Source organism: Tiliqua scincoides, chromosome 5 (assembly GCF_035046505.1).
Source record: "Tiliqua scincoides isolate rTilSci1 chromosome 5, rTilSci1.hap2, whole genome shotgun sequence".
NCBI lineage: Eukaryota > Metazoa > Chordata > Lepidosauria > Squamata > Scincidae > Tiliqua > Tiliqua scincoides.
The window spans coordinates 30,569,713-30,597,365 of record NC_089825.1 but is presented as its reverse complement, the minus strand read 5'-3'; the positions used below and the strand labels follow the sequence as shown (position 1 = coordinate 30,597,365).

Genomic DNA, 27,653 nt, shown 5'->3' with positions numbered 1-27,653 from the left:
TAGGAGCTACCGCGTCATGCCATACACCGTTGGATGCATAATGCCAGTGGAGTGCAAGGCAAAAAACAGAATCGAAATAGTTCCTTTCGTTCAAAAGTTATGGCCAAAAAACCGGAAGGAAAAAATGCATGGAGCCCTATGGAAAGTGAAAGTGAGCCGTATTTCGTATTTACTCGTAGGTAGGTGTACTTGCCATAGTCCGTTGGAAAGGGCAGGCTAAGAGGAATCCAACGACACCAGAATGGTCCCGATCCAATGAATGCAGCCTCCAAAAAACAGCCAAGGTCCCATCCCTCCCAGCTGCGAGTCTGAGTCTGAGCCCAAATGAAGCCATGTGGCCGCGTTTACTAGCAAGTAGTCCATAGGAAAGGGCAGCTGAGAGGACTCCAAGGAGGTCAGAATGGTCCTGATCCAATGAGTGCAGCCCCCAAAAACACAAAAGGGAAAAGGAGGTCCATCCCTCCATCTCAGTTGCAGTCTATTGAGCCCCATGGAAAGCCAAGCAGCCTCACACCATGTTTCCTTGCGAGTAGGCAGCCAGGCAAAGGGGAATGTGAGGACACCAGAAGGATCCCGATCCGATGGAGCTGGAGATGCTCCAGAAGGCAGCCCCCCCCCCCCGCAACTAAAAAGGACAAAAAGGAGGCTTGAGCTGGTAAGGGAAAAGTTTTCTATTTTGCACTTGCAAAGCCAGGAGGGTCTTTATCTTGATATGCCTGAAATAGAAGAACTTTAAACTGGGCACTGGGAGGGCTCGAAATCTCACTGATTCTTTTTTTGGGAGGCTTATTGCAGGCAGACTACAGAGTAAACTCCATTGATCACTATGGGACTTACTTCAGAGTAGACATGCATAGGATTGCAGTCCCAGGCTTCAGTCCTACCCACGCTTTCCTGAGAGTAAGCCCTATTGACCACTATGGGACTTACTTCAGAGTAGATTCATTTGGTGGAACAGGACTGGCTCCTCATTTAATTATTTCTTTTATTTTAATTTAATTATTTATAATTATTTATTTTAATTTGCTTGATGATGTCACTTCTAGCCATGATATCACTTCCAATGGATCTTGGACAGATTGTCATTCTTAAAAGTGGGTCGCAGTGCTAAAAGTTTGAGAACTGCTGCAATAAGTTTTTAGTAAGTTGACACGTGTGTCAACTCTACAAGTTTGTGTGTGAGACTCTACAAGTTTTCAAAATCACCAAAATCAGAGTTTGGAGGAATAATCCCATCATGTTGTATATCAATCAATGCGTAATTTCATGCAGAATGCAATGAAACAAACCACATTGAAATATCTGTGTTCTATCAAAAGGTACAGCCAAAACATCAGTGGGGGTGGGGTAATGGTACATCAGCACGCCCACCACCTGGGCGCTGCCCCGCCCACTGCATGGGGTGATGCACAGGCCTCCGGCACCGGGTGACGCAAATCCTAGGGACACCACTGGTTGCATGGGCTATTTCATGGAAGGAGTGATTGTATTGCAAATAAGTCAGCCAATTCATTGCAAAGAATTGGATTATAGCCTGAGGATCCAACCCTAGTTCTTAACAAACTGTAGTTAACACAAGCCATGGTTCCATGTGACCTCTTAACATGAGAATTAGAGAATTAATAATAGAACTAGAGAATTGATAAAAAGAGCAGGGATTGTTACTTTAATCTACTAGCAAACTACTTCTGTGGAATAAGGTAAGAAAAAAGTTACAGATATTATTGTAGCACCACCACTGTGCACATGGTGTTTTACAAGTAATAAGACAGATGCCCTGATCCAATGCACTCACAACATAAAGTTAGTGAAGTTGTTCTTAAACTGTACAAATAATTTCATTGGCTACATTCTCACAAAAGTCTTATCTGCATATAGCAGTGGTTCACAAACTCTCTGGGAGAGTCTGACCTACAGTAAGTCTTTACGGGGGTGGGGGGAGGCAGTGACGTGATCCCTAGGATCACATCGCTAAGGGGGCTGAAGGGACTGGCATGCATTTACCAGTCCCTGAAGCAGTCTCCTGAGAGTGTGGGGAGCCCTATGTGACTGTCCGCAGCGCTCCCCAAAGCTTAGAAAGTGAAAATGGAGTGACTGCACCCCACCTCCGCAAAACTGGAAGTGGAGCGCGATCGCCGCTTTCACTTTCTGAAGGCTGGGGAGTCCTGAAGAGGGTTGCGCAGGGCTCTCCGCACCCCCGGGAGGCTGCTGCAGGGACTGGTAACCCTCTACCCCCCTTAGTGATGCAATCCTGGGGATTGCATTGCTGCCTCCCCCCTGCTCCTGCCCCTTAAGGGGCAGAGGCCAGGGCCCTCAGGCTGGGGCATCATGACACCCTGGTTTGAGAAGCCCTGGCAAATAGTAATAATCCTGAAATAATTATCTGAATTATTTGATACACCCTTTGGTTACTAAATCCAAACAAAATAGAGTTATATTTCATGACCTTCTGGATTCTGGCCAGAATGTTCCAACTGTCAGTGGTTGGGGACTAACAACAGCAGATGATTATCATCACAATGCCCCGCTTGTAGTAACATCTGTGTTTATTTCTAGGTGATAACTTCAATACTATAGGTTAAAAGAGATTAAAGCAGTCCTATGAACACAGATGGAAACGTAACTCTGATCAAACCAATCTAGCCAGTAGTTAAAAACCAATTATTCTTGAGTTGATATTGTGGTGGGATACATTCTGCAAATCCTCATCCACTAACAAAGCATCTCCCTTTTCAGCAATTTTTTTTTTTTTACTGGGATACTACAAAGGATACAGCTTATGGATAGAAATTACTCACACTTTGTCAAGGTAACCAGGTCACCATACTGGTGACAGAGTGGGTGAGGAGTATAAATTATCCCAGGCAGCAAAACACAACAGGAAGTGTGAACTGGCTGCCTTGGCAATGGACATTCCCTCCTCCCACCTATTCACAATGCAATACAAGGCCATGCTCTGGCTTCACTGCACTCAGTGGCATCAAATAGCCAACCAAATCTGACTGACTATGCAGTAGCATGATGATTATGTGCTCCCTGGTTGGCAAGGATCACTCTTGGAAAAACAGGAAGCTAAAAAACAAAAAATGGCATTAAAGCAAGAGCAGATATGGGTTGCAAATAGGTGCAAAAATGAGGTTAAAACACAGTGACAAAGTTGAGGGAAGGTTTCTCTTAAAAGCCCTCTTTTTACACCAACATTTCACATGTGAAAATTCAGTGCAGCACTAGAATAAAATCACTACCGTTTCTGTTCAGACTTTTATCATTCTTACTGTAATTTATTTCAACACATTTTGAAGTAACATTGACCAACTGAAAGTCCATATATACAATTATCACATGGGAACTGTTTGTCACCGTGTACTCCCGTTTGGCTGCAGTGCGTGTGTCTTAGTGAATACCACAACCATCTAGATAAGGTAAATCTCTGTAGTGTTTGCCACCAAAATGCCAACATTGCAAACATTGGGTGGGAAAGACCCAAGCAATTGGCCACAGGCACAGGACCACAGTGCTCAAATACGATAGCCAGATGCAAGAAGACAACAGGAAAGAGACACTCAAGAAGATCAGTAGGCGTGAAGATGGGCAATATGAGACTTACATTTGATGCAGAACACAAAACGGTTGAACAAAATAAATGAAAAATACAATGGATAGAAAAGTATTGATACTGTCAATAACAAATGTGAAATATCAAAATCATCTTGAATGACATACGTACGGAAAATAAAATGCAAATGCTAAATATGAATTGATGACCAATGTTAAACCACATAAGAACAGCCCCACTGGATCAGGCCATAGGCCCATCTAGTCCAGCTTCCTGTATCTCACAGCGGCCCACCAAATGCCCCAGGGAGCACACCACATAACAAGAGACCTGCATCCTGGTGCCCTCTCTTGCATCTGGCATTCTGACATACCCATTTCTAAAATCAGGAGGTTGCACATACACATCATGGCTTGTAACCCGTAATGGATTTTTCCTCCAGAAACTTGTCCAATCCCCTTTTAAAGGCATCCAGGCCAGATGCCATCACCACATCCTGTGGCAAGGAGTTCCACAGAACAACCACACGCTGAGTAAAGAAATATTTTCTTTTGTCTGTCCTAACCCTCCCAACACTCAATTTTAGTGGATATCTCCTGTTTCTGGTGTTATGTGAGAGTGTAAAGAGCATCTCTCTATCCACTCTGCCCTTCCTGTGCATAATTTTGTATGTCTCAATCATCTCCCTCCTCAGCCGTCTCCTTTCTAGACTGAAGAGGCCCAAACGCTGTAGCCTTTCCTTATAAGGAAGGTGCCCCAGCCCAGTAATCATCTTAGTCAGTCTCTTTTGCACCTTTTCAATTTCCACTATGTCCTTTTTGAGATGCGGCGACCAGAACTGGACGCAATACTCCAGGTGTGGCCTTACTATTGATTTGTACAACAGCACTATAATATTAGCCGTTTTGTTCTCAATACCTTTTCTAATGATTCCAAGCATAGAATTGGCGTTCTTCACTGCCGCTGCACATTGGGTCGACACTTTCATCGACCTTGCCACCACCACCCCAAGATCTCTCTCCTGATCTGTCACAGACAGCTCAGAACCCGTCAGCCTATATGTGAAGTGAAGATAGATATTTTGTTAATGGCTGACATCACAATACACAGACGCTGTTTTGCAAGAGAATTCTAGTACCACTATAACAGAATAGCCCCATCTCCTTTATTCACTTTAGATTAGCTCAGTGGTTCTCAAACTTTTAGCATCAGGACCAACTTTTTAGAATGAGAATCTGTCAGGACCCACCAGAAGTGATGTTATGATCCGAAGTGACATCGTGAAGCAGGAATATTTTTTAACAATCCTAGGCTGCAATCCTACCCACACTTACCCAGGAGTAAGTTCCATTGACTATCATTGTTAAAAGCATATACATAGTAGCCTGTTAAAAGTACAGAACTATAACATTTCCCCCACATGCAGTCATATACCATGGTATATATTAGACCATCAAGTCGAATATATTAAAAATAAAATACTGAAATGAATGTGGATCTGAAAGTGGCTCATGACCCACCTAGTGGGTCCCGAACCACAGTTTGAGAAACACTGGAATAGCTAATCACTTTTTCTCTCACACACACACATTTTTTCTTATACATAAGAAAGCACCAAGCACTTCTTAAATTTTGATGATGACAGAATAATCATGTTGATGGATTTTTCAGAACATGATGACATACATGCACACCGTAATCATACAAACACTATATGAGCAAAACATCTGAAATAAAGTGCTAGGAAATTTCAACAGCTGTTTACATCCATATTTAACATCACACCAAACATGTACACTTCTTTCTTTAATCACTGCGACTCATAAAAAGAAAAAGAAAACTCTCTCCAGCATGGCGCATTTGAATATATTACATTAACTCTATCAGTTTTCATACATCATCCTTTACCCTGGATTCAGTTGAAAATTACGCAAGCCATAAATTAGCTTTAAACAAGCTTTGAATCAGGCTCGAGCTAGTTTTCAAATTAAAGAGCCGTCAGTATATTACAAGGTGCTGTCATTTTATTACCCCAATCAATTCTGTGTGGCCTGAGGTATGAGGATGCTGTCTTCATTTGCAAAGGGTTTATCTCCTGCACCAGGCTCTGAACTACTTGACTGCAGTAATGAATTGGGAACCAGTTACTAACAAAGACTTTTTAGAAAGAGAAAAGCAGAACAGTAGTTCCTTTTTAAAGTTGTATAATGGAAAAAGTCCTTTCTTGAAAGAAATATCATGAAACCATTGATTATGCAGAAGTGTAATGGCAACTTGGGGGGGATTACTAGTTATCTCCATTTAAAACATTATAAAATTCCATTTTGCATTCTATTCTAACAGTATTGATTTCTGAAGGACATGAGTGAAAATCTTGTTCTACCGTACACTGTTACAAAATTGTCTGGATCAAAGTAAGGAAGTGTTGCTCTGTTTTGATTCCCTTATACCAGGGTTTCCCAACCAGGGGGTCACAACCCCCAGGCATACGTAGTTTCATTTGGGACACTACCCCCATAAGGAGGGTAGTGACCCAACCGGAGACTTGTAGGTGCATTAGTATGGCAATTCTGGGTTTGCACCGCTGCTGCAGTCAAATGCATGTAAGTAAAAAAGGGCTTTTTACTTACCTGTGTTCCGTGGTGGCGAGAACTTGGTAATGCCGTACTATGGCACCTACAGGTCCCCAGTCGGGTTGCTAACCTCCTTAAGGGGGTAGCGCCCAACCAAAGGTTGGGAACCACTGGCTAAAATCTACACAATTACAAATGGGACTTGGGATCGATACTGATAATTCTTACACACTGGTACAGTTACATGGGTTCTATGCATATTGCAACAACATGGTAAGCTGATCGGTTGACCTGCTTCTAAGCATGTACAGGATTGTGCTGTAAAGCTGCAAACCGAAGTATACCTACTTGAGAGTAATTGAGAAGCCTGATTAGGCTTTTCCACTGCTGGAACTAGTGTTCCAGCAATGGAGCTTACCTTATAGCAACTGCAAAAACCATTCCAGCAACACATGAAGCTGCATGCTACCATGCAGGCAGAGTGCCTGCCGGCAGAGAGGCCACAGAGGCCCATTGTTTGCTGGAGGAGTGCCCTCTGATGACAATGATCTGGGAAGGGCAGAATAGGAGAGGGCAGGAAGTGTGATGAAAGGTGGGAGGTGATATCCAGCATGGGCTACTTATGCTGGATGCTGTTTCCAACATGCTCCACCTCTCCCCAGACTAAAGAGCTGGTGCAGGCCTGGGAGACCCATTTGTGAGTGGGAGATTTATGGGAAGTTAAGGGAAAATAATTTCCCTTACCTCTCCCAAGCATCCTAATCTCACCCCTGCAGCAAGCAGTGCAAGTCTTTTTTGTGCTGCTGCGTCAACAGGAGTGAGGGGAGAATAATGGGCTATGACTCAGAGAGACAGTCCTTTGTACACATTCCAAACCTTATATAAACAGGAGCAGGACTTCAATATATACCTTTCAGCTGGTGCTCATATATCTGAAACTTGTCTCTTAACTTAAGGGCCAATCCTATCCAACATTCCAGTCCTGATGCAGCCTTGCCAATGGGATGTGCGCTGCATCCTGCAGTGGGGAGGCAGTCGTGGAAGCCTCCTCAAGATAAGGGGACATTTGTTCATTTTCCTCTTGATTGCATTGGGACTGCAGCAGCGCTGGAAAGTTGGATAGGATTGGATCTTAGAATATTTTGACTGTTTTTTTTAAAGGCTTCAATGTCTATCCACATCCAATTTTTATAACTACTTTGGTTATAAACTTTGGTTTTATAACTACTTTGGTTTATATTATATTTGATACTAAAAACAATACAGTTATTTGAAGTCAATCCTCTTTTTGCATAAACATCCTGCAACACATGTTATTTGTACCCTTCATTCTAGACTTATTTAGAAACAGACTTGCCCTATAAGGTTGAAACGTATCAGGTATCCGACAGACAAAGCAGTCCTGCTATAAAACTGATTTAATGCAAGCTCGCTGACTGTTCCAATGCCATTTAGTTGTAAACTGCTAATATAGATCCCATTATTAATACAGTGGAAGCCTAACACAAAGAATATTTTATTACATCTAAGTCAGCAGCATTAAAATTGGGCCTGTTTATTAAAAAGGAATGAACAGCCCCGCTACCACAGTTTAAGGGGCAAAATTAATCAGCAACCTTTTGCTGAGCTCACAGTAACTGAAAGGTCAAAAACAGTACTGCTTCAAAAGCTGGGAAATTCTTCAAGTCTTTGTAAATTAAAGGTATTGGAAATTATGAATAGTGTTATTCGGCCAGAGCGACTGGAAAAGCTTTAAAATGGGCTCTGCCCATCGCTGCACCAATCCAACACAGGGATATATTTATCAAATTAAACTGTGTATTCAATTCTCTCTTTTTTACTACTCCCCAATATTCATTACCATATTAAATACATTTTTTTGCTGCACTCCACTGTTCAAGCACAGTTTTGTATTCCAGTCAAAAATGATAAAACAGTTCCACTAACAGCACTGTAATAATTCGGTGGTGTAGCTGGAGGGAGGGCAGAGCACTCAACTTGGCAGGGAGGTGGGTGATCGGCCCCTTTCCCGCTGGGAATGGCTCCGAAGGGAGGGGCCGCTTGCCCACCTCCCTGCCAGGCTGAGTGCTCCGCCTCCCTCCAGCTATGCCACTATAATAATCAAATCCTATGAGCTCCTGTGTGAGGCTTGTCCTAAAACCCAGCAGTATAATGGAACACATGACCCCTGCATTCCCAATAACAGGGCTTCCAGAGCAGAGTAATTTGTCTCGCTGGACAGCAGCACACTATGGGCCTTTTGGACCAGGGCAGGCTACACCATGAGGTGACCTGATGTGGCTTATATCAGGGCTGGTGCTGGGAGGAGTGGCAGTTTTGGGGTTCCCCTCACTACAAGTCAGCTGCTGCCTCCGTCCAACCCACTGCAGATGTGAGTTGCATTGATCTGCATCTTGCTTGCTAAAAGCAAATAAGAAATGGGTCATCTGCTTTGTCAACCCGCTCCCCTTGTTCCAGCTTGCAAGGTCGGACAACATGAGGAAGAAGTGCAGGGAAGCAGCCACATACCTGGTTCCTTCCTTGCCATTCTTTCAAGTAAAACAGAAAGTGCAGTCCATGCTGGGAGTTCGCAGCATGACCCTCACTTCCTGTTTTATGAGGAGGATAGTGTGGGAAGGAGTTGAGGTAAACAGTTGCTTTTTTTGCCTTGGTTGGGGTGGGCAGCATCAGGTTGCCCTGCCCCCAAGCTGCACACAAAACAGAAACTCGAAAACCTCCTGCTTCAGCTAGAGCTCTATAATAGGGGTGTCCAAACTTTTTGGCAGGAGGGTCACATCATTTCTCTGACACTGTGGGGGCTGAATTAATTTACATTTCAAATTTGAATAAATTTACATAAATGAATATATTAGAGATGGAACTTGTATGAATGAATGAAGGTCTTGCAATAGCTCAAGGCCTATAAAAGTCCTTGCACAAGGCAAGGCTAGCCTTTCCTTCACTGCCACTACTGCATCACAGATGTGAAACAGCAAGCAGTGGAGGGAACCCTTGTCCCACAGCTCATGCGAGAGGTCAAACAGTCATCTTCACACTGAGCGCAGTTGCATCAGGCCAGCATGGGCTCCAGCAAGTGGAGGGCCAGATGCTCATTGGAGACGGGGGCTCCCTGCAGGCCGGATTGTGAGTCCCTGAGGGCCACAAGTGGCCCCCGGGCCAGGGTTTTGGCACCCCTGCTCTAGAAGGTTCCGTACTGCAGCCTATGCTTGCAGGATTGCATAGTGGTCACAAGCAAGATGTGATAGCACGTAGAGGTCACAAAGAAGAAGTGACAATATATTTAGAGACTAAGAACTTGTTACAACATAACTCTGCTATAGCCCTCATTTTTTTTTCCTCATCACTGAAGAAAAGCATCACCAACCTCTACAATTTCGGACTCAGTACCTTCCCATATGCAAGGTCTTGGGTCTTACCTACAGTAACTTTGCAATCCTTTCTAATAGAGCACTTCTATGGTATTTGTGCCTACTGTCTGTTAGCATTTATTTTGAATACAAACTGCTTTCCTGTACATATATACAAGCCTCAGGCTTTCATGGCCGGAATGTCCAATTGTCCAATTAAAAGTGTCCAGGCTTGAAGGCCATGGTCCAATAAAATGTCTTTCACCTGATGTTTCATCCCCACCTCAGCAGGCAGAGAAGTGTAGTGGAACATTTTCTGAAAATGGGACATGAGATAAGGTTCGACCAGACTCAGGTGCTATCTACAGAAAACCATTACCAAACTCGCACCTATAGCGAAGCAACAGAAAAGCATAGACACAATATAAATAGGAAGGAGGAAATACTAAGTATCAGTAATGCCTGGCTCCCAGCCCTTAAGAACACAAAGATCAGGGGTCAGATAGTAAAGAGCCAATATGAGAGAAAAACAGTGCTGTCACTTTAACAGAGAAATAAAGAAAAGAAAGCAGCACTAGTACCTTAACAATCTAGGACAGGGGTGCCCAAACCCTGGCCCTGGGACCACTTGCGGCTCTTGAGGACTCCCAATCTGGCCCGCTGGGAGCCCCCAGTCTCCAATGAGCTTTGGCCCTCCGGAGACTTGCTGGAGCCTGTGCTGGCCCGACACAACTGCTTTCAGCATGACGGCCAACTGTTCGACCTCTCATGTGAGCTGTGGGATGAGGGCTCCCTCCACTGCTTGTTGTTTCACGCCAGTGATACAGTAGCAGCAGCCAAGAAAAAGCTGGCTTTGCTTTGTGCAAGGCCTTTTATAGGCCATGAGCTATTGCAAGACCTTCATTCATTCACATAAGTTCCATCTCTAATGTATTCATTTATGTAAATTTATTCAAATTTGAAATGTAAATTAACTCTTTTTCCTGGTCCCTGACACAGTGTCAGAGAGATGATGTGGCCCTCCTGCCAAAAAGTTTGGACACCCCTGATCTAGGATAGCAGATGGCTGGTCCTTTGGCTAATGGACAACCTAATGCTTAGGCACTGATTGAAAACACATGCCTAGCAATCAGTAGGACTAAAAACTCTGATTTCTTCCAGGGAGGGGGAATGAAATGGTGGTGATCTCTGGATCATGGAACCTTTGAAAATGCCCTCCACAGATGGGGGTAAAATGTCAGGTGAAATACATTTTATTGGACCATAAACTTCAAGCCCGGACACTTTTAATGGGACTATTGCTTTCCTGTACTTTGAAGCCTCTATCACTACTTTTTCCATCTGTTGTAAATATTACCTTCCTTTGTTCTCCTCTCCTGCTTTTACTGCCAATCACTCAGCTCACAACAGTAATGCTGAATTACGGTATCTTTAGATGCTGACCAACTGCATTACCTAAATTATTTTCTGCTGCACTTCAGACATTATTTTTAAGTCCTTTCCAAGTGTTACTGAGCATTTGCAGTGGCTACAATACACAAAATGATGACACATTATTGATTCTGCTGGGCAGCCCACAGTCAGAAAGCATTCTAATATTTACAGCTTGAAGCCTGTTTAGTTCTTGAACTAAAGCCTGAAGTTCTTGAAAGTGGAGATACCAGTCCAAATTGGTCAAAAGCAAAAACCAAAAGCAAAAGTTTAGCTCCTTTTATGCTAAAGTAATTAACGTACCTTGAGGCAACATTACTCATGTGAACTTTTAATGTAAGCAATTTGTAAATATCTTATTATTGAAGCACTTGATGCTTCAGGGCCCAATCCTATCCAAATTTCCAACACTGGTGCGGCCGCAATGCAGCCTAAAGGTAAGAGAACAAATGTTCCCATACCTTGAGGAAGGCTCTGTGATTTCCTCCCCACCACAGGTTGCTCCCCATGGCACAGCTGCACCTGCACTGGAAAATTGGTTAGGATTTGGCCTTCAGTCTGCTACTCAAGTTACATTTTAAGTAAGAAACTGCTAAGGCAGTAACTTGTGACCACAAACAGCCCAATCATAGCCAACTTTCCAGCGCTGATATAGCTGTGTCAATATGGCGTGTGTTGCATCCTGTGGGTGGGAGACAATCACAGAAGCCTCCTCAAAGAAAGGGAACGCTTGTTTCCTCACTTTGGAGTTGCATTGCGGCTGCATCAGAGCTGGAAAGTTGGTTAGAGTTGGACTGTAAGTACTACAAGGGTTCCCCACCTGATGCCATTTTTGATGCTATTTGGTGCATATAAACTTTTCAAAGCAGGAGATGCAAAATATGCAATACACTCCAAACATACCCAAAGGAGTTTTCAAACCACTGAACCACATAATCACTTTCATCCTTTACCAAAGATATGTTTAGTAAAAAGCCAGAGATAAACTTAATTGCTGCCAGAATTTAACAATGCAGCATACGTTTTCAGGATTTAGAGAAGATATTTTTAAAGCCAGCTACAAAAAAGTCACAAAATATTTGTGCAATCTCATGGGAGAGTTAAAATTAAATACACTTAAAATTATATTCTCATGTTAACTATTTGTGGAACCAACTTTTCAAAAGCAAGAAGCTGTCAAGAGGAGTAAAAATGAAGGAATTCAAGTACATGAGGCTCTTTTCCCTTCTACTAGACCTACCTTCCTACTACATTAGGCAGCTGATAGCACAAAATCTGCTATATCACCAAGCTTTTACAAACAGCTGGGGGTGGGGAATCAGTTTTGGATTTAGATTCACACCTTTTATTTGGATACAAACTCGACATGTTTACATCCATACAGATGAAACCAAGTCAGTCTATTTGGCTAGTCACTACTTGTGTTATCCATATTGCAGTGTCTTGATCCTTCTTGCATCCATCTCCTAGGATCAATAGTTCCCTAACTGTGAGCTGTGGTTCCCCGGAGATCTGCGGAAACCAGCCTGGGAAGCTGCGGAATTCTTGCAAAAAAATACATCCTTGCAATGTATAGGATTGTAGCCCTAATGGGAAGCCATGGCCAATAGCCTAGTAAGTCAAGGGAGCCACCAGACAAAAAAGTTTGAGAACCACTGCCCTAGATAATCCAGAGTAACAACTGATAGTGAAACTATGGCACTCAGATCAGATCAATCTGAGAGCAAAGGGATCTCAACTGCATAGTTTTGAACACAAACTAGACTGTAGTTTGGATGCCAAGGAGCAATGTTGGTCTAGTCTTAAGAACCAGAAGTTAGGCACTATGCACTACACTTACAAACAGAGATGACAGTTTTAAAAAATGGCTATAATGACATGTTTTAGGACTCTTTCCTGGGATGCTTTGTGAGATCTAACATTCTGGAATTCCCTTGAATGCACATTTGCCTCTTCCTATGCTTTCCCAAACATGCACCTTTGAAAGCCTAACACTTGGAAAGACTATTAATGTTGTGTATATTTTAGAAAAAGTTTTGTAGCAATTAACAGTTTTTGAGGAGCAATAGAGTCAAATCTATTTTTTCCAAAATCTTATTCTATTAAAAGTCAATATGTACTCTAGTAATTAAGTAAATAATAACCAAACTTTGCAATCACAGGCTGTTAATAGAAAGTGGTAATGGTGAACTACAATTGGTTGGCAAATTTCTTTATCATTCTATTATCAGCATGAGACCTTAATTATGAGTACACTAATTTAAAAGCATGTAAACTAAAGCATCTTCCAAGCAAGTCAATTAAAGGAGAGGATTTGAATGCCTTTTCTAGTTTATCTATTAAACTTGATGAATGAACAGCTATGCACGTGATGCCCTCTTGAGGAAGTCATTTTCCTTAATAGTGGATTACATCCAATGGTTCCCTCCCTTCAAAATAAATGTCTTTCCTTTGAAAACTTTAGATATAATTCTATACAAATAGGATGAGGAAGAGCAGCTGGCCACAGATGGCATACATCTAAGGCAACAACCCAAGGCAAAAAGATGTAAATTAAAGTAACTTACAGGCTCCATGGTAAGTAACAAGGGTGAAGATTTGTATCAGGAAATTGGGAACAATGAATAGATTGGATCAACAACTTAAGGCCCAGGACGAAAAGTTGCGCTTTTGGTCTCTGTGCTTTTCGGTCGTGCTGTTTGTTCTACTCAACTTGATTGGCAAATTATACTTATAAGCGAATTATAAGTGAATACTTATAAGTGAACTTATAAACGAATTATAAGTAGGTAAAGAACCGTGTATACTACACTACCCTAAGCTTTTGGAAGAAGGGTATTAAAAAAATGTGGGGAAAAAATTCTTAAAGTCCACTGCTATATATATTGCCAACTGTTCAGCCAATATCTTAATAGGCAATAGGTCTTTCTGAAACGTATAGTTAGGGAAATATATTCCTTTGCAGCAAAATGGCATTTAATCTCTCTCTATATTGTTTTAATGTTTAAATAGATAGATAAAGAAATATACACACAGACCCCACACTCACGTGTTATTTGATGTATAAACCTTTAATTATGAATTTCATTCAGTCCCCTCTCCATTTTTCACCAATGTAATAATAAATTCTTTGATCATTTCTCATTGGGAGAAACCAACACCAAAGAAGTGTTTATTCTTGGAAAACCAAGTACTGTCTAAAATACAAATACTGTTAGCTGACAATTACATTTATCATTTGATAATATTCAAATAAATCAAATACACTTGCTTAATAATACTAAATAATTGGGTTCTCCCAGAACCACCCCGAGGGGACACTTTTCAGACCAGCTCTCAGTTGCTGAGCTGCAAAGTGACACCTTGCCAGCACTACTGAAAGGACGGCCCACTTGATAACTGGGATCTCCCATACTTTGAAAATATGATCAAGATTTGCATATTTTCTCTTCTGCCATTTGCAGCTAATGAGTTTCTACTTGACTTGACAACAAGGGGCTTATTTCTGGCCATCATCTGCTGAACACATCACTTGTGGCCCTCAAAAGCTGCCATGAATGCTATTTGACCTGCTGTATGAAATGAGTTTGACATCTCTGATCTAGAGTCTCAATTAGCAAAGTGTCAATCCAGTCCACATTTATACTCTTACTCTAGTGCAGTGGTTCTCACACATTTAGCACCGGGACCCACTTTTTAGAATGAGAATCTGTCAGGACCCACTGGAAGTGATATCATGACCAGAAGTGACATCAACAAGCAGGAAAATTTTTAACAATCCTAGGCTCCAATCCTACCCACACTTACCCAGAAGTAAGTCCCATTTACTATCATTGTTAAAAGAATATACATAGTAGCCTTTTAAAAGTACAGGTCTGTAACATTTCCCCAAATGCAGTCACATACCATGGAAGCATCAAGTATAATATATTAAAAATAAAATATTGAAATGAATGGGGACCCAACTGAAATTGGCTTGCAACCCACCTAGTGGGTCCCAACCCACAGTTTGAGAAACACTGCTCTAGAGAATTACAAGGAGTCAAATTTCAAGGTCAGCACAATTTAAAAAAAAATTTCAAGTGACGTAATTTGTGATCTATATCCTAAGCTGTTTTGAAGGAAAAGAATCTTTCTGGAATAGACTGTCAGAGCCATGATGGGCCTCCCTCATGCCCACCATTGATGTTTTTCCTTTATGGGCACAGCTAACAAACTAAACTGCAGTGCTTCCCTTAATGCATTTGGAGAATTTTTGAATACACTGGAAATTCAACTTAGTAAAATAAATGAATAGGTCTATTAAACCTATTTTCTGTAGATGGAATGGGCTTCCATGACAGGACCTCTCATGCTTGGTTTTTTGTTTTTTTCAAGTACTATTAATCCCAAGCACCATCTTTTACAGGCACCACATCTTGTACTACCAATGCCACCAGAATTAGCAGCAGTGGGCAGCTTAGGCCACAGTTGGAGTTTCACTCTGCACTCTCCTTACCCAAACCATGCCTCTTTTAAGGATCAGGCAGCTGCTCAAGCACACCTTGCTCCCTGATTGGAAGCACTGCTCCATGGCTAGCACACCTACTAGGTCTACTTCTGAATTTGTCATCAGGAATTCACATCACACCACCAGATAGAATTACAGATGACCTGAACATTCCTTTACAGTTCTCTCAGTGACAGATAAGCATATAGTCACTGAGACAACTGTAAAGGAGTGTCCACTTCTCAAAGGAATCTGCGCATGTGTATTTAGGTAGCATATCACTAAGAGAAAGGAGAAGTGACAGGTTTGTCTTAAACATATACATAGGAAACACTGGTGTGCTGAAGATTGCCATGAGCTGGATATACAACAGGAATTAACTACTGAAATTCTTCTACATTCTAGCAGTGATTTCATTTTGGTCAAATGAGTTCTCCAACAAAAGATCCATTTATGACATCCCTGAAATAATTTACTAGGCACTGCTACGTGGCAGGTTTGAAAACTGTCAGCTTTCTTTGACAGATCAGAGCACTCTGAACTGCCACTCTACTAGCAACTATTGGGTTGTCAAGTCTTCAGTTCAATTTGGTGTGGGACATGACCAGCTAATGACCTATCAAATCCTTAGTTGGTATGTGTTAGATAAATGATCTATGAACCTTTGGAGGGAGGGGCTTCCTAAAAGTCTTATGATACATTTAAAACACAAATCCAAGGACCTGCCAAAGAATAGGAAACATGGGCCTGTCCTCACCACTGCCTGGTGTTCATTCTTCTTATTTTACCTGATATAGGTAAGAAGTGCTTTCATTCTGACTTGGCCCATGCCACCCTGTTGTGAAATGTAACTTCTGTGCTGGTACTAAAAAGGTGCAACGTGTTCTCACTTAGCTCAATCCAATTGCTTCTTGGCACCAAACTGCCCTACATACGCCATTTAGTTATTTGATTTTTCTCTGTAAACCGCTTTGTGAACTTTTAGTTGAAAAGCGGTATATAAATACTGTTGATTGATTGATTGATTGATTGATTGATTATCTCAAGGATCTGTGCTCTTACATAGCACATTTATACTACCATAATGCAAAATTACAATTCGATTAATGCTCATTAGCATTATTTTTTAGAACTACTTAGGCATTCACGCTGAAGTCAATGTATATAACTTTGCCAACAATTGCTCTCTTTTACATCGCATAATAGATATCTAATGTTACATGTTTTAACAGTTACCTGATACTTGTTTTTCATTCCATCCACTTCACCCTATATTTAACACATAAGGTATTTTGCAGTTAGTAGAAGTGAAAAGCACAGGGCAAGATCCAGTTAAGCACTTATAAAGCTGCATTGATTTCAATAGGAGAGAGAGTAAAGCACATACTTCATCAGCTCCGAGCAAAACATCAAGATCCTAAAGTAGTGAAGCACTATTAGACAGAATAATAGGAAGAAAATAAATGTTCCATCCCAATATATCATAGCATGAAAGAACGATCATATCAATTGTCAGATAAAATGACAAGAAAGCAGCCATTGCCATAGAGATTTTTTTCCCCTACCAAAAACAAACCTCCCAAAAAGACATTAAATGTGTCTGCTGAGTGTGCATCTAGAAGTGAAAATAGTTCTCTGTTGGCCAGAAATAAGTCAAAGTTCTCCCACCAAGGGTGTCTTATGATTGTTGAAGAAGGGGAGCTGGTTCCCATATCCTAGAGCAGTGGTTCTCAAACTGGTGGGTCATGACCCACCAGTTCATATAACGCTTCCCCCGTCCCTTTAAGGGGCGGGGGAAGGAGAGGGAGGCAGCGATGCGATCTCCAGGATCTCGTCATTAAGGGGGGCGGGGGGAGGGGTGCTTTGCGCTTACTTCAAGAAGCCAGGGCTGCAGCAGGCTGCAGGAGGTGCAGGGAGCCCTGCGCAGCCCTGCACAGTGCTCCCGGAGGCTTGGAACATTTGCTAAAAGCGGGTGCAAAGCACTTCCATTTTGCAGGAGGTGCTTTGAGCCTGCTTTTAGTGAACATTCCAAGCCTCGGGGAGTGCTGTGTAGGGCTCCCTGCACCTCTTGCAACCTGCTGCAGCCCTGCCTACATAATGTGAGTGCAAAGCACCCCCCTCGCCCCCCTTAGCGACGTGATCCTGGGGATCACTTCGCTGCCTTAGCCCCTCCCCTGCAAGAACTTACTGAGGGAGTAAAGCTCCCTCAGAGTTTGAGAACCTCTGTCCTAGAGGCCAATACAATTCAAGGACTATAATACACATTATCCCCCATGAAGATAAGTTATGTAGTTTTGTGTAATTTTTGTCTGTTTTTATTCTTATTTCTCATTGCAAGCAGCCTTGTACCTGTTTTTTAATAGGAAGGGGAGGTCAATTTTAAAAACAAACATATGAATTGGCATTCAACCTGGCTGTGGAATATAGGAGAGCAGGTTTACATCAGTCCTGCCTCTGTGCTGACCTCACTGAAAATCACATGATCAGGCTGGCCATAACTAGAAAGATTCCTCTCAAATAACTCTTACAGTAATTTACAGAACTCTTACATTACACATCCTCACTGGTGAGGCAAAATGTATTCCAGCTGATCCCAAAGAAGGAGAGAAAGGGGTTCTTTATTACTGTGAGACCGCCAAGCAGTGGAGGACGGGCACCTGTCCAGCGCTAGCCCAGCGCCAGCCAAGTGCCAGCAGTAAGCCTCGCAGACGTGCCTTATGGAAAATTTGCAAAAGTGCGCTCCAGCAGAAAGCCGAAGCGCTGAGCTCAAGACTGGGTTCTTAGACATCATGTGGCATTTAGGCCACCGAGAAAGAATTTGAAATTTTTCTTTGTGCAAACAGTGTGTTGGTTCTGCTGTAAGTTCAAAAGGTTCGGAACCATGGATTTGACTCGGCGTGGGCTCTGAACTTGCGCTGGAGGGCACTGCCTGACCGCCTAGATGTGACTAGAAGCACCTTCTGGTCACATCCAGTAAACCCCGTGGATGCTGAGGGTCGACTGTATTTACTGATAACTTTCATTTCTTTTCTGGGTACCCCACTTTGAAAAAAAACAGAACCACTATGTCTACGAAGCATATTTTCAAAAAGTGGCCATTCTGATGGCAGCAGAAAAATGTGCAAGTATGCCGATACCTAGGTCCACAGGACTCTTCAAAACAATTAGAGAGTACTTTTGACAATTGTATACCATGAATATTGCAGGATTTGGACACATTGCAATATTGAAACTTGTAATTTGGCCACATTAGTGTTTCCCTGACATATTTTCAAACACTGGAATGACATTTTTAATTGCTTTGTGGAGCTGTACTAGGCTTATTGCCAGCTTTCCACACCAATGTAGGGTTCAAGTTCCCTAAATTAACTCTCTCATGCTACATATTCCATGCCTCAGATAATGTTCTAGGTCAGGATAAGGAAGTACAAATGTAGGCACCCACATTGGATAACACTTGGTTAAACCAGAGATGGGCTTGTCAGTACAAATTACTACCTAGTATAGGCTACACCAGGTAAGGTACTCTGTCCAACTTAGCTGTGGTCAGGATTTTGGAAATTGACCATACGCCAATTCCAAGGTAGTTTTTTGTCACCAACCAGCACTAATACATGACCACTTTATGGGAAACATATGCAGTGAGTGTTGTACACCCTGAGATGTCAGATGAATAACTAGGACAAATTTTCCCATTCACAGAACTTATGAAAAAATGTCCATTGGCCTATGGAAAAGAATGTATAAAAGTTAGTACTATTTGTTTAGACAACTCCTACAACCCAGTCCTACTGAGGATTGGGCTGCCAGGTGGAGTATGTTGCAACAGTAGAAGGTATTTTCAGTGTTGCAAAATGGTTGTTGATGGTGCACGCAGTGCTCTTCTGGTGGCCATTTGGCACATGCTGCAAGCTACAGAAGTGCTGCAATGTGGTTCCCACTGTGCCAGTAAAGGAGGCGGGCAGGGAGATGGTGAAACTGAGTGGGGAGGGACGGAAAGGGGGTGGGGAGAGGTGGATCCAGTGGCAAACCTAGGTATACAGGATATTTCATCCCTGGCTGGTTTTCAACTGTGCACATGGCTGGCAGGTGCTTTTTACTTTTAATATGAGGTGTTGAGAAAAAAAGAAAAGAAAAAAAGGATGAATTACACTATTTCCTCAAGAAATGTCCCATGATCCTGATTGCGCACAATACCTATCCTAAGCTAAGTAATCTTCCCCATGGACCACCAGCTATTCCTTGTTTTAACAAGCATCCTATATTCTCAGATAATGGTCTGAAGGAGCCTCAACTTGTTTCATCTTTGAAACCAAGCCTGTTTAGGCTTCACTGATAATTGTGATTAGAGATTACCTTAGAGCAGCAACTGTTACCCTGCAGATGCCTGATCTTGGAAGCTAAGCAGGGTCAGGCCTGGTTACTACTTGGATGGAAGACTGCCTGGGAATACCGGGTACTGTAGGCTTATACCATAGTCTTACCAGACTGAAGGCTGCCAACCAAATCGGGATTGAATCAGAAAATGACAAGTCACTCTGTAAAATTGTCTTTCTTAGTCAAAAAATAGAATCCATGAGTGTTACTCTGTTCCAAATTGCATGTTTTACTCCTTTGAAACACCCCAACTGTTTCTGTCCAGGAAAGATTCAGACTTATGAGATGATCTATAGTAGTCTTCTTATTCAACTGGATTTGAAAAGACAATTGTACTAGGGTTACATTGGCAACAATGGGGAGGCTATATCTGCGGTAGCAGAATGACTTACTATTCAACACTTTGCAAGTTAGACATCATCTTTCTTAAAAAAATTAAAATATATGGGCAGCACACATGAAATGAATTTGAATGGATGCTTTCAAGTAACATGGCAACAGTGATATGGGACTAGGTGGTGTAGAAATTGATGCATGGATCTCTGTTTCATTCCTCAGCTGCTCCTTTACTCTGTCTGTGAGTATAAGAACAACATGATTTCCACTTTATCGAAATACATACTGGGATATAGGAAGTTACTTTTTAATGAAAAATCAAAAAAAGCAAACTGACTCAGAAATCATTTTCCCCCCATGGTTACTATCTTTTAAATATGATAAATATGTATATGATAAATACTACATACATCAAAACATTGGCTTGATTGTATTGATTTGCAAGATCACTATCTTTTGACTTTTAAACTATTTTGAAAATGTGTGCTGTATGTATTTTGACTAGATGCAGAATTGGTGGAACACTTCACAACAATTTCCATTCCCTTAAAAAGTTTTTAAAAAGGCAATGGAATAAAATAATAAACCAACAATGCCTAAATTATTCTAAGTCAAAACATGTGAATGAAAACAAATGAGAAAAAAAATTAAATGAAATCTATGTATTATGCAGCTTATCCCTCAAAACAGCCATGGTGCCAGAAGATTGGAGGATAGCAAATGTCACACCGATTTTTAAAAAGGGAAAGAGGGGGGACCTGGGAAACTATAGGCCATCAGCCTAACATCTATACCGGGTAAGATGGTGGAATGCCTCATCAAAGATAGAATCTCAAAACACATAGACGAACAAGCCTTGCTGAGAGATAATCAGTATGGCTTCTGTAAGGGTAAGTCTTGCCTCACGAACCTTTTAGAATTCTTTGAAAAGGTCAACAGGCATGTGGATGCGGGAGAACCTGTGGACATTATATATCTGGACTTTCAGAAGGCGTTCAACATGGTCCCTCACAAAAGGCTACTGAAAAAACTCCACAGTCAGAGAATTAGAAGGTAGGTCCTCTCCTGGATTGAGAACTGGTTGAAGACCAGGAAACAGAGAGTGAGTGTCAATGGGTAATTTTCACAATGGAGAGAGTTGAAAAGTGGTGTGCCCCAAGGATCTGTCCTCGGACTGGTGCTTTTCAACCTCTTCATAAATGACCTGGAGACAGGGTTGAGCAGTGAGGTGGCCAAGTTTGCAGACGACACCAAACTTTTCTGAGTGGTGAAGACCAGAAGTGATTGTGAGGAGCTCCAGAAGGATCTCTCCAAACTGGCAGAATAGGCAGCAAAATGGCAGGTGCGTTTCAATGTAAGCAAGTGTAAAGTCATGCACAATGGGGCAAAAAAATTAAAACTTCACATATAGGCTGATGGGTTCTGAGCTGTCTGTGACAGTTCAGGAGGGAGATCTTGGGGTGGTGGTGGACAGCTCAATGAAAGTGCAAACCCAATGTGTGGCAGCAGTGAAGAAGGCTAATTCTATGCTTGGGATCTTGCAGATCTCTTGCAGATCTCTTGACTAAGGTATGCAACTTGTCCCTCAAAACGGCCATGGTGCCAGAAGATTGGAGGATAGCAAATGTCACGCCTATTTTTAAAAAGGGAAAGAGGGGGGACCCGGGAAACTATAGGCCGGTCAGCCTAACATCTATACCGGGTAAGATGGTGGAATGCTTCATCAAAGATAGGATCTCAAAACACATAGACGAACAGGCCTTGCTGAGGGAGAGTCAGCATGGCTTCTGTAAGGGTAAGTCTTGCCACATGAACCTTATAGAATTCTTTGAAAAGGTCAACAGGCATGTGGATGTGGGAGAACCCGTGGACATTATATATCTGGACTTTCAGAAGGCGTTTGACACGGTCCCTCACCAAAGGCTACTGAAAAAACTACACAGTCAGGGAATTAGAGGACAGGTCCTCTCATGGATTGAGAACTGGTTGGAGGCCAGGAAGCAGAGAGTGGGTGTCAATGGGCAATTTTCACAATGGAGAGAGGTGAAAAGCGGTGTGCCCCAAGGATCTGTCCTGGGACCGGTGCTTTTCAACCTCTTCATAAATGACCTGGAGACAGGGTTGAGCAGTGAAGTGGCTAAGTTTGCAGACGACACCAAACTTTTCCGAGTGGTGAAGACCAGAAGTGATTGTGAGGAGCTCCAGAAGGATCTCTCCAGACTGGCAGAATGGGCAGCAAAATGGCAGATACGCTTCAATGTCAGTAAGTGTAAAGTCATGCACATTGCGGCAAAAAATCAAAACTTTAGATATAGGCTGATGGGTTCTGAGCTGTCTGTGACAGATCGGGAGAGAGATCTTGGGGTGGTGGAGGACAGGTCGATGAAAGTGTCGACAAAGTGTGCGACGGCAGTGAAGAAGGCCAATTCTATGCTTGGGATTATTAGGAAGGGTATTGAGAACAAAACGGCTAGTATTACAATGCCGTTGTACAAATCTATGGTAAGGTCACACCTGGAGTATTGCATCCAGTTCTGGTCGCCACATCTCAAAAAGGATATTGTGGAAATGGAAAAGGTGCAAAAGAGAGCGACTAAGATGATTACTGGGCTGGGGCACCTTCCTTATGAGGAAAGGTTATGGCATTTGGGCCTCTTCAGTCTAGAAAGGAGACGGCTGAGGGGGGACATGATTGAGACATACAAAATTATGCATGGGAAGGATATAGTGGATAGAGAGATGCTCTTTACACTCTCACATAACACCAGAACCAGGGGATATCCACTAAAATTGAGTGTTGGGAGAGTTAGGACAGACAAAAGAAAATATTTCTTTACTCAGCATGTGGTCGGTCTGTGGAACTCCTTGCCACAAGATGTTGGGACGGCATCTGGCCTGGATGCCTTTAAAAGGGGATTGGACAAGTTTCTGGAGAAAAAATCCATTACGGGTTACAAGCCATGATGTGTATGTGCAACCTCCTGATTTTAGAAATGGGCTATGTCAGAATGCCAGATGCAAGGGAGGGCACCAGGATGAGGTCTCTTGTTATCTGGTGTGCTCCCTGGGGCATTTGGTGGGCCGCTGTGAGATACAGGAAGCTGGACTAGATGGGCCTATGGCCTAATCCAGTGGGGCTGTTCTTATGTTCTTAGGTATATCAAGAAACACGATCCAGGTAAAGGCATAGGGTACATTTTCCCTTCCCTTCCCCATACCTGTTACTTTCAATTTGAGCTAGTGTAGCTGCAACTCTTTGCTGTTAGCTGGGAGGCCTGGGAAGGCCTAGTCCTCTGGACTGGCAAAATAGGACGCCTAAGATTTCTCCTTTTTCATATCATAATGATGGGTGAAACTAATTTGTTTCACGTTGAGTATATTTCACAACTGGCACTTGGAAACTGGAAAATGACTATACTGTAAGGGGGCCTAAGAGGGGATGGACTCCTTTGTAAACACACTTAAGGGGTCTTAAGAGTTTGAGCACAGCAGCCACAACCCCAGAATTGTGACTGCAATTACCACAAGCATCTCAAACCATCTAGTGCCTTATGCTACTCTTATCAAGCAGGATGGCTGGATTAGTTTTCTTTGGTCTGTAGCTTGGGCTGCCAGTGATATCATAAGGTCTCCACTCAGTTTACACCAAATGAGACAAGATGTAAGCAACAAGATTTGAGGGTCCGTTTTGCAACCCAGAAGACATGGTGCACAATTTCTGTTCTTTCTCTCCAGTGCGCTCCCCACTGTGGGCACAAACTATTCCATAACAGATTGACAGCCCAATCCTGAGCTGCTCAGTGCACAGAGCTGCAGTGGCACTGAAAATGGCTGCCGCTGCATCCAACATGCCCCAGGCAGCCGCCACCTCCTCCTCTGGAGAAGTGGACTTTTATCCTTTTCTCCTGGGTAAGGTGAGTAGCCCTGCAATGGGGTTTCTTGATTCTTTGAAGACCTGAAGGTCGATGAAGAATGAAGAGCCTCCATGTTGGGTGGCCAGCCCTCAGGATCTGGTGGAGTAAAGCTGCACTGGTCCTGCCTTCCTCCTGCCCTGCTCCCTCCCCCCAGCATGCCTCCTCCCTCCACCTCCCCCCGCCCTGGAACTCCCCAATTCCCCCCACGCCCCCACCTGCCTCTCTGCTGCCTGGTGGTCTGCGTGACCAGTGCTCCATCGGCGCTAGTCCAGCGCCAGCCAGCGCTGGGTTAGCACTGGAGCTCCACTGGTGCTAGGGCCCACAAACATGCCTTGAAGCACCTCTGCAACAGTGCACACAGGCGGTGAGCTGGCGCACACTCTTTAGGATTGGACCCTTAGTAGTTAATTGTATATATATTCACAATTTAATAAATTCAGAAAGAATTGTATTTATAGGGCAAATATATTTACAGGGCAAATGTATTTCAAGTCTTTTTATTACAATGAACCTAGATATCAAAATTTGATTAGAAAAGGTTCTTCAAATCATATGTTAAATCCCCGCCCCCCATGCTTTCAGGTAATAATTATGAGAGAAACTAAGAGCCCAATCCTGAGCTGCCCAGGATGCCCAGCCTTGGTGGCACAGAGAACGGCTGCTGCTGGATCCTGCGCGCCCCGGGCTACCGCGGGGAGGTGCCTAGAGAAAGTCCCCTTCTCCCGGGTAAGGTAAGCAGCCCCACAATGGGGCTACTCACTTTACCACCGACCTTTGGATGGTGGTAATGTAAAGGCACTCGTGTAGGGTGTGGAGCCCTCCCTGAGCACCTTGGATCCTGTGGAGAAGAGCTCCGTGAACTTGCCTCCCTCCCTCCCCCCGGCAGGCCTCCAGCCCGCCCCCTCCCCGTGTCACGCCTCCTCCCCGCCCTCATTCTGCCCCTGCCAGCCTCCCCTGGCCCCACTTACTGTGCTGTGGCTCAGCAATCCAGAGACTGTCGAGCCGTGGAAGCTGGGTGACTACCCTGCACTAGCCCAGCACTGGAGTTGTGCCGCTGAGCACAGGATTGGGCTCTTAGTTGCTGACCTGTAACAGCTGATTGTTAACAGTTGTTTACCCAGAGCTACATACTGTATATTAGATGGTTAAAGCACTGGCTAATTAGTGGGAAAGGTTTTTAAAGCACAGCCAAACACTTGAGAAAAAGAGACTCCCTCTATATATAGGTGTACCTGGACTGCTGACAGGACTGCATGTAGGTGAGGACCTCTTCAGTTGTTGACACTGATTTAAAAAGATTTTCAGCAAAATGGCCTGCCTACATGACCTCACTTAAAGAAATCTTTGCTATACTTTCATAAATTTTGGCTGCAATCCTATGCATACATACTTGGAAGTAAGTGCCATTGAAGCAAGTAGGATTTGCCTCTGAGTAAGCATGTACAGAAGTGAACATTTTAGTTGCAATCTTATGCACACTTATTTGGAAATGTCAGCTCTCAAACACAGTGAGACTTACTTCAGAGTAAACATGCACAGGACTATGCTGTGATTCATACACACCTGACAACTGCTGCTTGTGATAGTAGCATGATCTAAAATTTGCTATACTTTTCCACTTTAAGTTACCAACTGTAAAAACAAAGTCATCTTTTTTTCCTTCTCTAAAAAAAGGAGGCAAGGTTATAGAAATAGCTATATTCTGTTTCATGCAGTATTAAAAAAAACATTTTTTTTTTCAGTGTTGTTGTGATGAGAAAGCTTGTCAGACCTCTGTGGTAAGTATCACCCATTCCTTAAAAGTGACACTATTACTAGCAGAAAAGCTGCTGCCCTTGTGCCCTGAAGCAAAGTCACTGTCATTTTTTGACAGCTGGGGGTAATATGGGAATATGTTACACTTTGGGGAAATGAACTGACAAGATTGCAGGAGACATGGATGGAAAATTATGAATAAAAGGTAAGAAGGCTGTATCAATGAGAGACACAATATTTTAATCATGTTTACTGCATCTAAATAAAAGCATTTGCCCTCATCTGAAACAATCAAATTACAGCATTTTATCAAGAAACAAGGGACAATCAATAAACTGCCAATACTGAATGTTTGCATAATGAAGGCAGATTATAACAAGGATAGCTATTAGAACTAGAGAAATACAATTACCCTTTTTTGATTATATGCTTGCAAATGGTAGCTTTCTAGGAACCTAGTCCTAGCACAACTTACTTTCTCTTGACTGAGCAAGCGCAATGTAAATTTAGTCAATAAGCAATTGGGCACAACAATAATCACTATCATAATTGCTAGAGTTCATTCATTTAGAGTAGAATTTACACTAGGCTGATGTTTGACAACTTTACACCGCACAATAACTTTTTCCTTATTAATTTACTTTAGGAAATTGTACTTTTCAAATCCAATTTCTGCAACGAAAAGGAAAATGTCATTTTGGCAAGAACCAAAAACGTAATGCTATTTCAGTGCTTGAACATGAAAACAAAATTGCTGTGCCATGCTGAAAATGGGGAAAAAAACTTATATGCAAAACATTTTTTTGTGTAAGTTTCAAGTCAAGGCCATGATCCATGGACATGCAAAAAGCAACAGAAAGCTACCTGATTGATAAGATGTTCAGTTTCTCACCTGTCACTTGGGGCTGGAAAGCAGGAGTCTTGCACAATTGGTCATTAGATGTGTAAGTGCTGTTCCCCATTCACTGAAAGCCAAATTCTATTGCTACAGAGTCCTGCACGCACAACTGACTATAAGCCACCCAAGAAGATTTGTGTGCCTGTGGAACCAGTATTCTCTGGACTGAGCACAAAGTCTTTGCAAAACTTGCAAACACACAGAAGGGACACTATGTCTAAATGTTCAAAAGGCCGGATTTTAAAACCAAGATGACCCTACATTCAACATAGCACAGGTGGTTTTCAAAATGTTTTTAAAGTTTCCAAGAAACATTACCTTAAAATGACAAATGAGATGTAACTAAACAGAGTCACAATTTTTCCATTATTTGCTCATTCAAATACCATTAAGTTAGTCTATGCTAAAAACAATGCACACAATCCAAGGTTTAGTCATCTCAAAGATATTTAGCCTTCCAGAAGTAATGCTGTTGGTGAGACTCAAAAACCAGGGTTGCAATCCTGAATACATTTACCTAGGAGTAAGCTCAAATGGAAAACTGGGACTTACTTCCAAGTAAACAGTATAGGATTGTGCTAGATCATTTTAAATCTAGATCATTTTAAATCATGTTACAGTTCATCTATTTCATTTGAAGGGCAGCCCAGAATTTGAGATCAGTTTTAATTACATTCAATTTAATTGAAGTGATACTTTAAAAAGTCAGATGTCCAGGACATAATGGACAATTAATTATTCTTTGCCAATCCTTTGTATCTTAAGAAAGATTGACTTGATACATTTGTAAGTGGACATTAGTATGACAATTAAGATAATACATTAAGTTAGAATACACCTCTCATTTTCGTAAAATTGTATTTTACCCTTTGCTTTTTCAGTTTGCTATAGGTACTGATCTGAAGTTTAGAAATAAATAATAACATAAGTAGCATATGAACAGCCTGTTCTTTAGC

General features: G+C 42.3%; 1 protein-coding gene across 4 annotated transcripts in view; it reads right to left on the bottom strand.

Moving 5' to 3' along the window:
* The window catches only part of PHF14 (PHD finger protein 14), a 157,283-nt gene that overhangs the window by 35,633 nt on the left and 93,997 nt on the right, over nt 1-27,653 (bottom strand). For 2 of the 4 annotated variants that reach the window (XM_066627800.1, XM_066627803.1), the window contains exon 18: nt 16,654-16,686. The exons of the other annotated variants lie outside the window; for them this stretch is intronic. In XM_066627800.1, the coding sequence (XP_066483897.1) occupies nt 16,654-16,686 (33 nt within the window). The remainder of the gene's footprint in view (nt 1-16,653; nt 16,687-27,653) is intronic. 4 annotated transcript variants of the gene reach the window in all.